Source organism: Stenella coeruleoalba, assembly GCF_951394435.1.
Source record: "Stenella coeruleoalba genome assembly, chromosome: 4".
Taxonomy (NCBI): domain Eukaryota; kingdom Metazoa; phylum Chordata; class Mammalia; order Artiodactyla; family Delphinidae; genus Stenella; species Stenella coeruleoalba.
Genome location: NC_137149.1, coordinates 21,654,779 through 21,672,124, shown reverse-complemented (window position 1 = coordinate 21,672,124; position 17,346 = coordinate 21,654,779). Strand labels below are relative to the sequence as shown.

The window sequence follows — 17,346 nt, the reverse complement described above, 5'->3', positions numbered from 1 at the left end:
TGTTTTTCTTTGGGGGATAATATAACTTATTGCATCATGATGTTGAAGACAAACAAGTAACATATTTTATAGATTCTGTAAAGCTATAAATGTGTATATGTATTATGGTTGACTAATCCAATTCGAACTTCTGGAACTATGATACCACCTAATACTGCACAATACTGCTTATTTCCCCACATGAAAGCACAGTGCCTGTGAATTCTCAGGCAATAGCAATTAGATATTTTAGTGCTTCATCTGAATATAGTTAAGCCTTTCTAGGGTTGGGAGTTCTAATTTGTGTCAAATTAACCAAATACGGGATATAAAGAAGATACAAAGCTCCCTGGGTTAAAGATTCAACCTGGCAAACCGTTTGGTAGTACAAAGTCATTTTTCTTCTGAGTTCTTTAATTATATCTGCCACTCAAACTCATAAAGAAACTAGTTACCTCTCGTGACTCTTTAGAGGAAATTCTTCATTCAAGTTCCTTTTTTATGACTCTTTTTTCTAAAGTCTTGATCCCTTTTCACCATTCTTGCAAAAATTAAACAAAACAAAACAAAACTCTGGAAGTGAAATTCACTAAGGGTGGAACTGGACATATCCTTGGGAGTAGGACTGGATTGGGTTAAAGGAAGCAGTATTCAGAGCTATAAAAATACTTTAACTGCTCAGTGATCGTTAATTAAAAACAGCTGTTCTGAGTACCCTCTGACTGATGAGGATCTATATAATAAACTGATCACCAGCCGGCATTATCCTAGATCAGCTACCACATCTGCATTTGGCATTAGATAATGATCATAAAAAGAGAAACCTGAAAGCAAGGTGAAGCACACGGTAAAGGAATGTTTGCTATTAGGGGTTCTAGTCCCGATGCCCCACTGACTCTGTCACCCTGAACAAGATGTTCAACCTCTGCCCATTTTCTCACCTGTAAAATGAGGGGGTTGTCTCTAAGGTTTCATTTATCTCTGTGTCCACAGGACTCCAGGATCTATAACTGCCTTCTCACTTTGGAATCCAAGGCCACCCTGTGAGTGGCATCTAAATCTTGCCAGTGACCTTCCTGTACAGGCCCAAGCTCCGTCTCTGACTCTCTCACCATTTAAGGTAAATGGATGGTGCTCCTTAGCTGTGACGGTGATACTATGCTTATAGTGGTAGCCTCTATACTTACTGCAATAATGCTCTAAATGAAAAATTGAGTTTTTGGAAATTGCCATCATTTGACTTTTTTATGCAAGGTGGGGAGAGGTGTCTATGTTTTTGCCATTTGTTTTCAAGGTTAATTAATGCTGTCTCTTTCACTTCCGGGTCTCTGTGGTAGATACTGTAGCAAGACTCCATTAACATAACACCTATTGCAACCTTTTCCTAGTGAGCCTTCATTTTCTGAAGAGTTAAGAAAGCTCAAAAATATATTTCCCTGACTCCCTTTCAGCTAGGGTTCCAGATGAAATCTGGTTTCTTCAATGAGGTATACCTGAATTTCAAACTAACACAGTGCCTACCACACGAGGAACCCGTTTTTCTAAAATGTGGTTCCAGAGCGTGTTATGCAGCTGTGGAGACTTCAGTTCTGGCAGCAGCTTTCTCACTCCCAACATATGCTGCGATGGTTGATTCTGGAAGGAGATGGCCTAGTGGCTTTCTGATTCTGGCTTACATGAAAGTTTCCACAGTGAGCCAGATCTCGAAACCCACACACAATCTCATCCTGTAGGCTGCTGAATGACGGTGTAGGATGAAATCACAGACTTGCCGTATCTCTTATGTGAACATTAGAGCATTGATCAGGAGCAAGTGGGGCACCAAGAATGGAACTGAGACATTTAAGAAGATGTGGATAACTACACATATCCCAAACCATTCACTCTAGAATATGTCTATAGTATATAATTTCATGATGCCTATACTTTACAGTCATAGCTTTTTTTCTGATAATTATATAATATTATATAATTAAGTTATACATATAGTCCTTCACTATTCTTTAAGTTCCAAGAGGACAGAGATTGATTACTTATTGTTATATTTGTAACACCTAATATAATACCCACATAAAATAGATAAATGTGAATGTATAAATGAAAAACTTTTTGTGATGATCAAGCACCTAGTCAGTTCTTCATAATATTTACTTTAATTTGGCAAAGAGCTATAACACAAACATTAGTAATGAACCATGCTGAGTGAGACACAACGGATAAATTATAGACTATGACTTCTTCTCTTACAGTTCAATTATTCACTTTATTTACTTTTGAAAAAATTTTTATAGCTGAATTCCCTCTTTCATCTGCACAATGAATACTTCGCTACTGTAATTGAAAAAACTCAGCTTCAGCTTGTTTTAAGTGTCATTAAATTTTGATTGATTCATTTGCAAGAACACTGGAAACTCAGGATGGGAAAGCAATGACCAAAAGTTTTCTACTTTTTAGCAGCTCTGGGTAGGATGTTACTTAAAATGGTCAACTCTAGATAACTCCCCTCAAGTAGAGAATTGGTTACACTTCACAAACAAAAGGTTTACATTTATTTTAGAACACATGGTGCTTTTTTCTTCCTACCTGTTTTCCACCCACCTGTTGTTCTTTTTTGGCTAATTCAAAAATGAGTGCATACTTTTGTATGGTTGTTAGCATAACTGACACCATCTTGGGCCCATACAGTTCCTCCTGTCCTTCCACTGACCCTCCCCAGGACTGTACTATATGGTAAATCATTTCTCCGTCATCAAGGGCTTTGTAGTTAATAGATATTTTTAACAATCATTAGGTCCAGGTGGCCTCAATGCTCTGTTAGCTCCAAACAATGATGAAGACCTTCACTGACGAATTCCCAGCGCCCCTGAGACTAGCTACCCATTCATAAATCTTGACTTAGGAATGCACTCCCTGTTTCTAAGCACATACCTGTATACCCTAGATTAACCATAAAATTGTCCCAGTGGCCCCTCGGTGGTGTGGAGTGCAGCTGTGAATGCTTCCAAATTGTTGTCCATCCGATCCTGCCCTGTAAGTTACACTACGATGAACTGATCCATTGCGTGTGGAGCTGCCTGCCTTGTTTTTCAGTCTCAAGATACCTTCTCAGTTTGGTGGGCACTTTTCATTCCCTCCATCCCCCAACAACTTTCTTGATGGTGCATAATTAGAATGGCTTGGGCAAAAAGGCTTGGAACATGACGGAGAAGATGAAGGCCTCAACGTTGCTCCTACTACCTTAGGAGAACTGCTTTTCCTCCCACTATCACCATTACTAATAATAACTGACACATAATAGGGGGGGAGGCATGTGTACCAGGAGCTCTGGTCACTACAACTCTCTAAGTTCTTTCATTATTCTCTTTTTACAAATGAAGAAACTGAGGCTCAGAGAAGTCACAGATTTACCCGAGATCACAGAGCTGGAATCTGAACCTAGACATCTCTCTCCAGACTCACGTTCTTAACCATCATGCTATATTCATGAAAATGAAAGCTCTATGACCAGTTAGCCGCTGTTTTATTCATTTCATCAACTATTAAATTATTTCTAGCTTCATAATCACTTTAAGAAAAAAGAAAGCATAATCTTGTTGAATGCATTGAAGGATCGTGAATTGTGTTATTTCATGCTAGATTATAGGCTTCCTAAAAGTCTTAATTTTCCAGAATCATTCACTCAGTTACTCAACAAAACATGTAAACCAGGTTCCTGTTAGGCAATCACTAAATAGTAGCTATTATTATTATGACTCAAGAACTAACAGTCTGACGGAGAAGATAGACACACAAAAAATTGAAATATATCGTTTAAGTGCAACAACACAAGGATGCTAATAAGTTTGCGTAAGTGATCCCTAACAACATAATGACAGAGAATGTAAGTACACATTTAACTACCTTTTTTAGTCACTTGTAATAGTTAATTTTATGTCGCAACTTGACTGGCCACAGGGTGCCCAAATGAAACATGATTTCTGGGTGTGTCTGTGAGGGTGTTCCTGGATAAGACGAACATTGGAATCTGTGGACTCAGTAAAGGAGACTGTACTCCCCAACGTGCGAGGGCATCATCCAATCCACTGAGGGCCCGACAGAACAAAAGGTGGAAGAAGGAGGAACGTGCCCCTTCTTGCTTCCTCCAAGCCCACTGGAATGGGGTATCTCCTATCTTCTCAGGCACTGGGCCTGGGATTTCAACAATCAGCTCCCCTGCTCTCAGGCCTTTAGACTCAACTCAATGACACCGCTGGTCTTCCTGGGTCTCCAGTCTGCAGACAGCAGACTGTGGACTTCTCAGCCCGCACAAGCATGTGAGCCAACTCCTCAGAATCTCTCTCTCTCTCATTTACGCATATATAAAATCTCCTTCTGCTTCTTTTTCTCTGGAGAATCCTGACTAGTAAGGTCACCTATTTTTCTAAAGTCAAAGAGAATTGTTCCAGAGCTTTATCAGTACCTTACTTAAGACAAATGACAGCCCTTCTTTTATTCAACTATTTCTTATTATGAAATAAGTCCATTTACACAACAAAAAGGGACACACTGGGGTCCCTTTTACACAAGCGTGGAAATGAAACTTTATAGGAAATAATACGTTTATAGAATGTATAGTCTCCTTGAAGCCCATAAATCACATGTTCATGGAAAATAATACACTTGGGTATGGTAAATATAAGGGTCATTTAAAAATTATTGAGTTTCATATTTTTGGCGGATGTCTCATGAAAAAGGTTTATATATTTAGCCTGTGGCAAAGTCTCTGGTAACCTTGGAGGAAAATAAAGACATGTGGCTACACAATTTGCTCAACTGTATAATCTTTGCACAAAAAAGGTCACACTGCAATCAAAGGCATTCTGCCTGCCTGAGGTCTGAAGTATCAAATCTCAAGAGCTAAAATAGAAATTACAGAAACAACTCCTAATTGTCAACTCTTACGAAAGGCCCTTATTCAGGAAGTTATTTATTAAATTCAGTCTGAAAGAAAGGCAGCCACTGAACTTGGTCTTCCATAAAATGTCAAATTCTTCTAATTAGCTTCAGTGTTTTATGAAGGCATTTTGTTACATTACTCCTTGATGTTTATTCGATACAGATGTTAAGAGGGAAGGAGATTTTCCTCAAAGATCCATTCTTTAAGGAAATTATTTTCAGGAATAAAATTAATGTAGGTATTTGATGAGTTTATTGGTAGCCACAAGGAGAGATGCTCAGTCAGGTATTTTAAGTTCTCCTTATCAGTCCCCATCACTAGCCTGCCTCTTGGGGCACTCTTATGCAGAGCAGTTTGGGTCTGGGTCTTTGAACAAAGCCACGCTGACAGCCATCACATTACACTTTACAGAAGGCTAATGTCTCTCTTCCCCACGTTTAACATGCACAGAAAATGTGTTTTCAAAGAAAAAACCCCACACAATTAGTTTACAAGGCTGTTAGAATATATCTTTCTCTAAGAAGGAATTGGATCCAAATATGAATGAGAAAGAAACCTACTAATACAAAGAGAGGTGAATATTCCAACTCAGCATGTGGAACCAAATCTTAAAGAGAATAAAGACGTGAATAAGGCCTAGCAGGACTAGATTAGCATATTTTCTTCAATAACTATATTAACATATTTTACTATTTTTTCTTCTTTCTAACATTATATAAATGGATTCCTTTAAATCTCAATAGGGAAGAGGCACAGACTATAAAAACAACTTGAATAATGAGCATAAGGTTTTTCAAAACCATGTAATGAAGGCACATAATAATGTCAAGATTCCAATAAAATACATATGTGCTTATAAGTAAAACTTCAGAGAAAATGTATGACTACAATTGGGACTAATACACTCAGATTTGGTTAGCATCTAATTAGTATATAAGAAGCTCAAGAACAGTGCCACCATACTTTGGAGCTAAGACTACCACTGGAAGTAATCCACTAGTAAAATCAAAGCAAAATAGGTAAGAAATGAAATGAAAGTAGGAAGAACCAAACAGAATCTATTAAATCTTGCAACGTGGAAAAGATATATTCATGTTATAGACGTCTATAAAAATGAATGCATCAACTGACAGTGTACAGGAAGTCCAAAGGACCCAAATTGTTCCAGAGTATTTCTAGCACTTTTTAAGGAAGAAGATGCCTTACTGGATGCCTTGTTGGCTACAGTTCGGTGACACTAGTTATCTAGATCATAGGGTCAACTCTTCTTTATTATTATCTGCTCAAAATTTTCCATTTATAATTTGACTATCCATAGAGATTTTCCCCCAAAGTGAAGGAATGTGATGATCATCTTGACATAAGGAAGTGGCTCTATACTCTAACGCTGTCTTAGGCAATAGAGATTTGGGTCAGGTATCTGGCTCTGCCCCTTACTGCTGTTACCTGCAGCATTCACACACATGCCTGATCAAGAGGGTTCACTTGAAGTTTCTGGCTCTGAAAGGTTAAGGTCAAGATGAGGTATAAATTCTGTCCTAGGAAATCCTGCCTAAGTGGCCAGCTTTTCCCTCTCTATTTTGATACAGAAGACCTTTCAGGATCACAACAGGGTCTCAGTTTGCTTTGAGATACGTTACGTGTGATTAAAGAAACTGCTATAAAGCAGAATCTGTAGGGATTGGAACCGAATCAGCACTGACTCCATGACAAAACTGAGAAGTTTATTTTAAAAAACTGAACTCTAAAACGTATTTATTTACTGTTCTTCTAGCAAGAGAAGGCAGAAAAGGCCTTTTCAATCAAATATTCAGTTACTTATAATACATAAACATTTATTTCATTCTGGTATCTTAACTAACAACTTTCTTATAACCATAACCAGGTCAGCTGGGGTCCTTTTATTTTTAGCTCAGTAACTTGTAAGGATCATTAAAAGGTATATGGCAGGGCTTCCCTGGTGGCGCAGTGGTTGAGAGTCCGCCTGCCGATGCAGGGGACACGGGTTTGTGCCCCGGTCCGGGAGGATCCCACATGCCGCGGAGCGGCTGGGCCCGTGGGCCATGGCCGCTGGGCCTGCGCGTCCAGAGCCTGTGCTCCGCAACGGGAGAGCCCACAGCAGTGAAAGGCCCGCGTACCGCAAAGAAAGAAAAAAAAAAAAAAAAGGTATATGGCAAAATGCTTGTTTGAGGCCCTATTTCTGCTACACCCAATTTTAAGCCAAGAGAAAATAAGATTAAAAATGGGATAAAAACTCAAGTTAAGCAAGGGAAAAAAAGGATTCTGAATTTCCTATCAACTTTGTTATACTTTTATGACTAGAAAACTTTTCTGAACATAGGCATAAATATTTAGTATACTTAAGCACATTATTTAATTCTTTCAAGAACTGATTTCTAAAAATAAAAATTGAGAAGCATTTGACAGCTTTTCAATTTATTTTAGGTTTTAAATTGAGATAAACCATCAGACACATGACTAAGACAGCAATTTTGGTAATTTCTGGATGATGCAGACACCTGTGTATTTGGGGCTGCAAAGGAATTTTTATTAGGAAGATAGAAAACAGAATTGAAATCAGTTGCTGAATTCCAACCAATTCAAATGAATTATTTGACCTACAAGCTATGTTATCCTAAATTTCTCAATGCAGCTGCCAGAAATCTATTTTCCAAACGGAACAACAGATGGTTTTGAACAATACTGCAATATAGCAATTCTCAGTTTTTCCAAAGTGTTTTTCTCTGGCTAAAATTATTAACATAATTGAGAAAATAATTTTCAAATTTTTCTGAAAGACTATGCTATTTTCAAAGTAAAAAGCAAAGTTTAATATCCTAATGGATTTTTTAAAGCATTATCTTTAGAAATGACTCTATTTGCTAGTTTTTATTTATCTAAAACAACAAAGTGTACCCTTGCCCTCATTTTAGAGCTAACTTAATAATCCCACAAAGCCTGCAAGCACTTCAAAATGTATCTCTCCATGCGATCATTTCCAGCTCACAGTATGCAGTTAGTTCAAAACTTTATCACTCCGCGAGGATTACACAAACGGGCAATTAAGTCTGATGTGAGAAATACTTTAAACTTCTAAACCTTTGTAAATAATTGAAAAACGTCTCATTCCTTCAAACGTCGCCGTGAACAAAAGAAATACAGCCAATTCGAATGAGGCTAACCCCTAGAGAAGCTTAATCTTTCAGATGAAATCATCTCAAGTTCCTTCAACTGTTCTTGGCAGATGACTCAGCTTCCTACTCGGTGATTTAATCAAGAACATCTACAAGTCCTGATTCTCTTTCCTTCTTTCCTAGCGCATTCTCTCCAGTGCTGTGCAATGACGTGTGGGCTTTGGGTCTGGACTGCCTGGATTTAGTCCTGGCACCATCACTCACCATCTGGGAGATCCTGAGGAGGACAATCTAAACCCTCTCAACCTCAAATTCCATTTTCAAAATGCTGAAACTGACCTTATAGTATGGCTGTGGATTTAATGCACTTAAGTTAACACACACAAAGAACTTCAAACATGCCAGGTATATAGTAAGTGCTCAATTAAGCGTAGCTATTATTATTTACTATTACTACTATTACTACTATTATTATTATCCCTTTTCTCTCGTCTTGGCCAAAGAAATGTCTCTTTAATATCTAGGCCACTTCAAGGTCCAGACCTCTTTCAATTGCTTGAAAGAAATTGACTAAATTTCTTAGTCTCACACTCACCCTGGACCTTATGCCTTTGTCCAAGAACATGCTGGCTTTCCTGCTTGTGAGCAAACCCTGCTCACACACACAAAACAAAACAAGTAAAAAACTTCACATGATGCAGCCAACACCTGTCTTAGCTATTTCACTCTCTTTCATACAAACCATATTTTTAAAAATAGTCTGTATTCATTTCCTCCATTTTCTCACCATTTACTCATACCCTTTGCAGTTTCACTCCTGAAGTTGCCTTCTGAACAATCACCTCATCACTGAATCCAGCAGCCTTCTCAGTCCTATTTCTCAACCTTCCTATAACAAATGATGGGATCTCCCTTCTTGTAAAAACTGTTCTACGAGCCTTCTGTGCCACTGCCTAGCCTAAACCTTCCTCCCAGTTTAACTCCCACTTTGCTGCTTTAGCTGGTTTCTTTTCCTACACCTTCCATCTAAACCTATACCCACAAGAGTTCTGCCTGCAGCCTTGCACATCTTTCTGCACTCTCCCCAACTTGCTCCATTCCCAGTCTTTCACTACCACGGGACTCCCCCAGATCCCATGATTTAACTTCCAAATCACCGCCTCTAGTTCTGCCCACCAGCCCCTCCCCACTCTAGACCTGCCCTTCCTGGTTGTTGAAGATGTCTGTTTGGTTGTTCACTTACCTCAAACTTACCATGTTCTAAATCAAATCTATCCGTTTTCTTTCTTAATATTTCCACTTTTGTTAATGAATGGGATGATCACTCTCTGAATTACCAAGGTCAGGACATCTGAATCATCTTTAGCCTTCTCTCTCCCTAACAGCCCATCACAGATAAGACAGTGATTATATGCATGCATTCTGGAGAGAGACAGTGTGAGTTTGTATCCTGACTCTCCACTTCCTGCCACTGCGACCGTGAGCACTGAGCACGTCCCTTGCTTCATAGCACAGCTGTCCTGTTTACATGAGAAAATGTATGTAAGGGCACGGAGGGTGAACATTTGGCAAGCCATGATGATGACGACAAAGAAAAAGAATCTCAATGATCTCAGTGACCCTTCTCATTCCTTACGTGACTCTCATCAAATCTCATATAGACTTTATGTTGTCTCAAGTAAATTTAAACTCAGAGGGTCAGTCTTGGTTGTCAATGTGTAAGTGGCTCGAATTTTCATTAATCTCATCCAAGGCAATCTCAATCAAGACCTAGAACATGTGATATTCCACTTACATATCAATGTGGTTTTCTCTCATAGTATCCTAAATAAGAATGTAGTGAGAATTCAGCAACTGATCTTATTTGAACCCAATTTCAAATAACATTCTGTAAGCCATATGATCAGAAATTAAAATCACTCTCAATTCTTAAGAACACAGAGTACATTATCAGTTACAAGCTATACAATCTTTGCTGTTATTACTCTAACCAACCAACCACCTTGCAGTCGCCTGTCCACACTTCCCCATGAACTGAAAACTAAATTTAATTTTGGCTTAAGAAAGATTACATCTTTCTTAAGATTATAACAATTATTGGAAAAATATCAGAATCATATAATGTATTACAAAATCAATATGATGCTATCCTTTGCTCTGTGTTATCAGTGAGTTTCTAGCCCTGCAAGAAAGCAGATTTGATTAGATATTTTTATAAATGTTCATATAAATATGTACCACATTTAATTAAATGTCTAGGGGACCATTACCAGTAGAAGCAGTTGTCCTGAGAGAAGTATATTTATGTATTAATTAGATGCCTCTAGTTAGTCATTTCTACAAAGAAAGAGGAGGAGGATTACCGCTAAGGATTGGAGCTCTCGTGTTTCTTCCTCTGCAGCTGAAGCATGATATGACAGAACCTACAGGGCGAGAAAAGAAGGAATGCAGGTTATACAAGAGAGGACTACCAAACACAGACCACAATTTCAAGCCTGAGATTCTGCTAAAACTTCCTGCAGAGACAGCTAGACTCCTCAGAACAACATATCTTGTTTGCTGCTTTCTTCAACAGAGAGAAAATCCCAGACTTTGATTCAAATGCTTATTACAGAAACAGAAAGTTATACTCCCTATGTTCAAAGAAAACTGTCACTTTTCCTCTGACATTGTTGATATAACAAACACATTATTTATAAGCCACACTCTTAGGTCAAACTTGGCAGAATATTTTGGGTCACTTTCTTTTAAAAAAAACTGACTTTAGTTATTTTTACTTGTGTACAGAATCAAGATAAAAGACCTCTGCATAAACTGACATTTTAACGTTGATATTTGGAAAGAAAGTAGCCTAGAAGTGGCTCTCAGATGAAGTATGTAACCACTGCAGAATTCATATGTAACCACTGCAGAATTCTTTTAAAAAAAACTGACTTTAGTTATTTTTACTTGTGTACAGAATCAAGATAAAAGACCTCTGCATAAACTGACATTTTAACGTTGATATTTGGAAAGAAAGTAGCCTAGAAGTGGCTCTCAGATGAAGTATGTAACCACTGCAGAATTCATAAGGAAAAACTGCACAGCGGAGATATAATGTCACACAGACTCAAGGATCCTTTTACACTCATATGATTCAAGAACTGAGAAGAGTAGGGCTGGTCTATAAATCTATCCATTAACAGCTGAGGACACCTAGGCTCAGGGATCCTCATGACTTGGCTGTGAGCTCACACCCAGTGAGAAGACAAGAGGGCCTAGAACCCAGCTTTCAACTCCCAATTTAGTACACTTCCCATCGCCCTAGTGAGTTAAGTTGTAAGAAGATGGTAAGGCAGGTTTACTGTCTTCTTATAACTTAACGTGAGAATCATTCATTCCCATTTTCAAAAGTGATAACTTTTAAGTAATGGAATAATATTTTAGACACTCTTTTAAACCAAGGTAGTGATTGCATTTTAAACTATCATATTTTAAAAACACATTTTTAAAACTTCATTTTTGACAGAGTCAACACAGATTTACTAAAATCCATCAAAGTTTTAAAATCAATGATAAAAAGGTATCCCATGTTCAGACTTTAAATGGTGAGCCAAGTAATTCAGCAGCCCAAACTAGTTTCCCTTGAACTAGTTTCTAAATTTTAAGCAATTCAAAATCTAAAGCCAAATGGTACATACATCTACTATCTTGTGATTCAGAATGTTATAATGCTATGATACACTTGATTTGTCTTAGTGTTTGAACCATTAATCACTAGGAAACCTCAGGAACCTTGGAGTTGCTGTCTCCTGCTCCTGTGAAATGGACAGGTCATGGCTAAGCTGCTGCTGACACCACAGAGGTGGTTTGTTGAGAAAGGCTAAGGCTATGACCATGAATTAGTCTAATATAAATCCGTGCAATGCAACATGGATAAGTGAATAAAGGAATAACATGACATTCTAAGTTAAAAAAATTAATTTCATCACACACTGAAGATCAAAATAGCACCTTACTCGTAGGGTTGTACGGATTAATTTTGTTAACACAAGTGCGAACACAGAGTAAGCATTTGATAAAGGTTAGCTATTATTGTTGTTGTTTTACTGTCATTATAATGATGTGTTCCAGGTCAAAATAATTCCCTGTCATAAGAAAACATGAGGGGTTCATGTCCTTAGCATTTATCCAATACATCAGAAGAAAAAATTTTTTCAAGGTTAAACCTGTGATTGTACATATGCCTTCCTATAATGAATTGAAATTGAAATGTATATATTAAGTGAAAGCCTAATGACTCATATTTAACTGAAGTAAAACTATAGTGTAAAAATAGAAATAAATCTCAAACAGGAAAATATTCAGAGATTTTGAATAAAATGATATGATATGTGGGATTTGCTTCAAAATAATCAATGGATTAATAGGGAAGAAGAGTACAGAGAAGTGAGCAAGGGTATGGACGGAATAATAGTAGCCACAGGTCAGTAATTACCCAAGACAGCTAATGAACACGTGGGGGCTCCTTAAGCTATTCTCTCTACTTTAGCATTATGTTTGAAGTTTCCCAAATAGGAAGTTTTTTTAAAAAGAGATAACTTCTAATTGATAGCTGGCTTAGATTCAATTCTTCAGTGCAAAGCCATGGAAACAGTCAAAAAAAATTTGCTTAAAAATTGGATATGCACACACACGTACATATATGTACATGTGTGCATATATGTAATTTGAAATATATGTATATTTGTTTGTATATATACACACACATACATATGTGTGTGTGTATTTGAAACAGATTTCTATCGGTTTCTAAGCCAAGGTCTCTTATGTAACACTACAGCAAAACTATTAGTGTTATATATTCACATTAGAAAGTAAAGCATACCATCTTGGTTATTGGTAAATCTTGACTTATATACCCTTCTAGCTCTTTAGGTTAGGTATCTGTTTATTAGGGGTTGGAGGAAAAGTTAATGATCTATATCCCAAACATTGATTTCCACTGATCTCTACTAGCTAAGAGCAGGCAAACATTAAAGTATATTTCACACCAGTGTATGAAGGACGAAGTAATGCCCTTTATGAAGTCTATTTCCCTAAGTTGGTCTATGATGTAAGAAATTTCCATGTTACACGAAGTGAACATCTTCAGGCAGTTAGTGAAGTACATCTGGAAAGGGCTGGCCCACTTGGGTAGGCTTGTCCTGCTTGGGAGGGAGTCTGCCTGAGGTCAGTGCCCCAAGCCAGTGGTTCACATTCACAGTCACCTGGGGGAGCTCTGTAATAATGCAGATTCCCAGCCTCTACCCAAGACTTATTGAATCAGAATTTTCAGAAGTGGGATCCACAAATCTGTAATTTGAAAGACTTTCACTTTTCCTCATTTCTGATTCTGAGTGCTTAGGATTTCTGTTTCTGTTTTTTAAAACGTGTGAATACAACTGCTCACAAGGAGAGATGGGGAGGCTCAGGCAATGGGGAAGGGACAGACGGGGTGCAGTGGCAGTAGACAACTGCGTGAATGGATTATTAAGGTCAAGGACTGCTTCTGGCCGAAAAAGCAGAGGACTGAAGGGACCAACGGCTGGAGCTTTGGTTTGGTCATAAGGCCCCTGACAAGTTTCTAAAATATTCTGGGTCTCAGTTTCCTCAGCTGTTTAAATGAGAGAAGGATCTGATCATCTAAAGCACATGACTGTCGTAAGGATACAGTGATATAACAGACACCAAGAGCTGTTACAGGGAGAGGTGTAAGTTGAGAGTTTGGCCATAGAGACTGAGAAGTCCTGTACGTGTCAGCCCACCTCTAACGTGACCATCTGCTTGGCCATAGCTCTCTCCACCGCTTCGTACATCTGTGTGTTCTGGATCCCCAAGCCACAAAAGATGACAAAAGCTTCCAGAAACTGTTCATCATTTCGGTTGAAAGGCTTAATTTTGCCAGTGGTCTCCTCCATCTTATTAGCAAGTTGGCAAACCCCTGTAAGAATTCAAGAAGTCAAGCAAATGTTACTCTTCATCATCACAGTTCTCACTGACTTTAAGACCCCCCCCACCACGACTGTCTTACACTTTTCTCTTAGGAATGCTTGGTATCTCCAAATAAGCAAATGAATCCTCACAAATATAAGCTAGAAAAGTCATCTGAATCAATTTACATGAGAACTTGTTTCACATAGCCCTAAATGTATGTTGTCTGTGTTCAAAAAATCCTAGAGTACTATTTTCTTCCAGACTCGGTCGCGAATTTCAGATCAGCTGAGTCCCCAAAGACAATTTGTCCTTTGGAGACTAATTGGATTTTTGTACATTTGCCAAGAGAGCAATTTTGATGCACATCAGAATTTTGGGTCACACAGACTGCCTTTCCTTACTGAGAAACCAGAAGTTAAATAACACAATTACATACAAAATAGAATGGATGAAACAGACAATTTACATAGACAGTCTAAAGTTTCAAATATGCACCTCTGCATCCAGGAGAGTCATATTTCCAATCATTTTTGATACTACAAATAAATGCACATAGAAATGTCTATTTAGTTAGAAATAAAAGCAGAACTAATCTTTGGAGACAATCGTAACCTAACCTCCCAAATCCTGGCCTTTCTTAGAAAGTCAAACACGTAGTCGATATGAATAGAAGATTACATCAAATCTTTATTGAACTAGTTGTTCTATGGGACTCTGAGCCTAGTGGTCTCTGTGAGGAGTTTGATGACCTCCTACCTCTGGGTAACACACTGTTGTTAAAGTCCTCATCTCTTCTGTCTCTGCATATGTAATATAGACTTCCATCATGTGCATGTAGGTACAGTGCTTTAATACACACATGAACTCTAGTCTGCACAGTTTATACTGTGAGAAAGGTGTGCCCACGCCCATTTTACAGATGAAGAAACTGAGTCTCAGGAAGGTTAAGTCATATGCTCCAGGTCACTTAGCTAGTATGCTTATGTCTAAAATTGAAACCCCAGCTCAGCCTAGCCCCAAAGGCTAGTTTATTACCACACTGCTGCTCTGTGCCTCTTCACCCCCGTCAGATCATTGCTAGCAGTTCCCTGACTGCACTTTGCTTGCCCACACCTTTGCCTATGCTTTCCCGCTGGCCTATACTGCTCCCCACTGCTCTCTTTCCTGTTGTCCAATAGATCCCTACATGCCCTTCACAGCGAGCTCCCACAGGCCTCCCACTTCCCGGGTGAGGCAGCCACTTCTCCTTTCTATCTCCTTAACTTTATCATTTGGAGTATCATGGGGGATTTTATTTCTGTCTTTCTTTCTGGACGTACATATCTTGGGCTTAGAGATTTTATTTTTTCAGTTCCACTTCCTCAGCCAGCAATGCCTGGCATATAGCAGGACTCAAAAAATGTTTACTGAGTTAATGAAAGAATGAAGGATTGCAGCTCTGACCCAAACCACTTTCCCATGAAGACTATATTCTGTTATCTCTTATTTTTCCTGGAGCACAAAAGGATTTTATAGCGTCCATGATGATGCACGGTTGCACATGAAATCCCTTTATTACCACTGGTGTGCACTTTATTTTTAACCCTACAAATTATCTGTATTCTCATGTTGCTCTTTTTTGTTTGTGGGAGCTTTTCTGCTTTAGACAGTAAAGGCATCCTTATGTATCTGTATTAGTACGGCAGAGATTACTTCTCAAACACATTCCATTATCAAGAAAAATTTTAAACAAGACATAATGAATCTGGACACTGCAAGTAAAAACTGTGAGTAAATATGGCAATCGGTATTCATTACCTTAAAAGACCATGTCCCACGTACAGTAAAAACGCCTGGGTTATATCCGCCAACCTTTGTGAATCCCCAAATTATAAATATGGAACTGTTTATATAGGCTTCTGGCTATCTCCCAAATCACATTTTCTTGAGGGTCACGCATTCTGTGCCTTATCCTCACATCACAATGTGACTGCCTTTCAATTCTTACTAAAGCTTTCTCCTGGTTGATGGCCATTTTTCATAACCAAGATTTTTCTTTGTATCACTGCATAAGATTGATTGCATGTATGGGAAGGAAAAGACAACCCGGAGGGGTTGAGACGTGGCCGTCAGGCAGTCTGCTGGGCCTGGTACCGAGGTAAGGAACTCTTTCCTGGACAGCGGTTCAAATCTGGGCCTCAGCCAACAGTCATTGAATGAATATATTAAACGGTATTAACTAATACCTCAGGAATTGAAAGGTACTAAAATGGCATGTTAAGTGTACAAGTAGGAAGAGTTGGCTGTAACAACCACAGCTCAGGTGTGTCTGTGTCACAATCCACCTCTACAGATACAGACACGCAGACACAGAGTTACGCTCAGGGCAAGAAAATGGGTAAAGACAAATTATCCCTTTAGGAATATAATTTAATCCTTCTTTGAAAGCAGTCACATTTATACAGCATTCAAGACAATCCTGTTGATCTCTTTACACCCTTCATAAATTTTAATTCTATCAAACAAAAATACCCAAGTCGGAAAAAAAAAAAAAAGCTATGAAGAAGAAAAGGTTCATAACAAACAAATAGGGTTCTTTGAGAAAATGTAAAGCTTGGGCCCGTTTACAGATGGTTTTCACAACTTATTCATTAAAGATCTGGAAGAGTGGATGAAGAGTACAATAATGAAATTTAAAACTGGTCATTTGAAATGCCACATCTACTAGTAAACCATATAAAATCAGAATCACTTATATATAAAAACAAAGTAGTTATTGCAGAACCAAAAATAAAACAAAATCACTCAACGAAAACCAATAACTATATACAAAAATAAAATAAAACATTCAAAAATATATTAGGAGAAAACCAAGAAGTAGTACAGTTAGATAGCAAACTATCAGTGTTAATATTAGAGTTCACAAAGTACTTGTCCAGACATTATTTCACACGGTCATCACAGCAGCTCTGAGAGCTAGTTGGCACTGAAGGCATCTCTGGAAATTATGCTGAAGGGACTGGACAGTTTCTAAACACACACTTATGTTTCCTTTTCTATAATTCCAGGGATCAGATGTTGTTACCAACCACAGTTTTCCTTTTGGCCTCTTGGCAGAGCAGGGGGTCAATTCTTATATCCTGCTTGTGGTCTCCTGTCCTCGCTCCTGCACAACATGGGCTCCAAAATTAGCATCCTGTCTTGTTAATGTGTAAGACTTACCCTTCTACCCTTGTCACCTACCTTGCAAATAATTTTTTCCCACTTGTTATTTGTCAATTATCTTAACTTAGGGAGTTTTTTGGTTGTAGAAAAGATTTCATTTCTCAAGTAACTAAAACAGTTATCTTTTAAGTTTTCAAC

The 17,346-nt window shown here is 38.2% G+C and overlaps 1 protein-coding gene across 6 annotated transcripts in view; it reads right to left on the bottom strand.

The window, feature by feature from the left end:
• Positions 1-17,346, bottom strand: part of PDE5A (phosphodiesterase 5A) — a 188,032-nt gene that overhangs the window by 38,848 nt on the left and 131,838 nt on the right. For all 6 annotated transcript variants that reach the window (XR_013828122.1, XM_079919930.1, XM_079919927.1 and 3 more), the window contains exons 10-11: positions 13,836-14,011; positions 10,413-10,472 (exon numbers count right to left, since the gene is read on the bottom strand). Coding sequence is in view for 5 of the 6 variants with exons in the window: in XM_079919930.1 (XP_079776056.1) it covers positions 10,413-10,472; positions 13,836-14,011 (236 nt within the window). In the remaining variant the exon portion in view is untranslated. The remainder of the gene's footprint in view (positions 1-10,412; positions 10,473-13,835; positions 14,012-17,346) is intronic.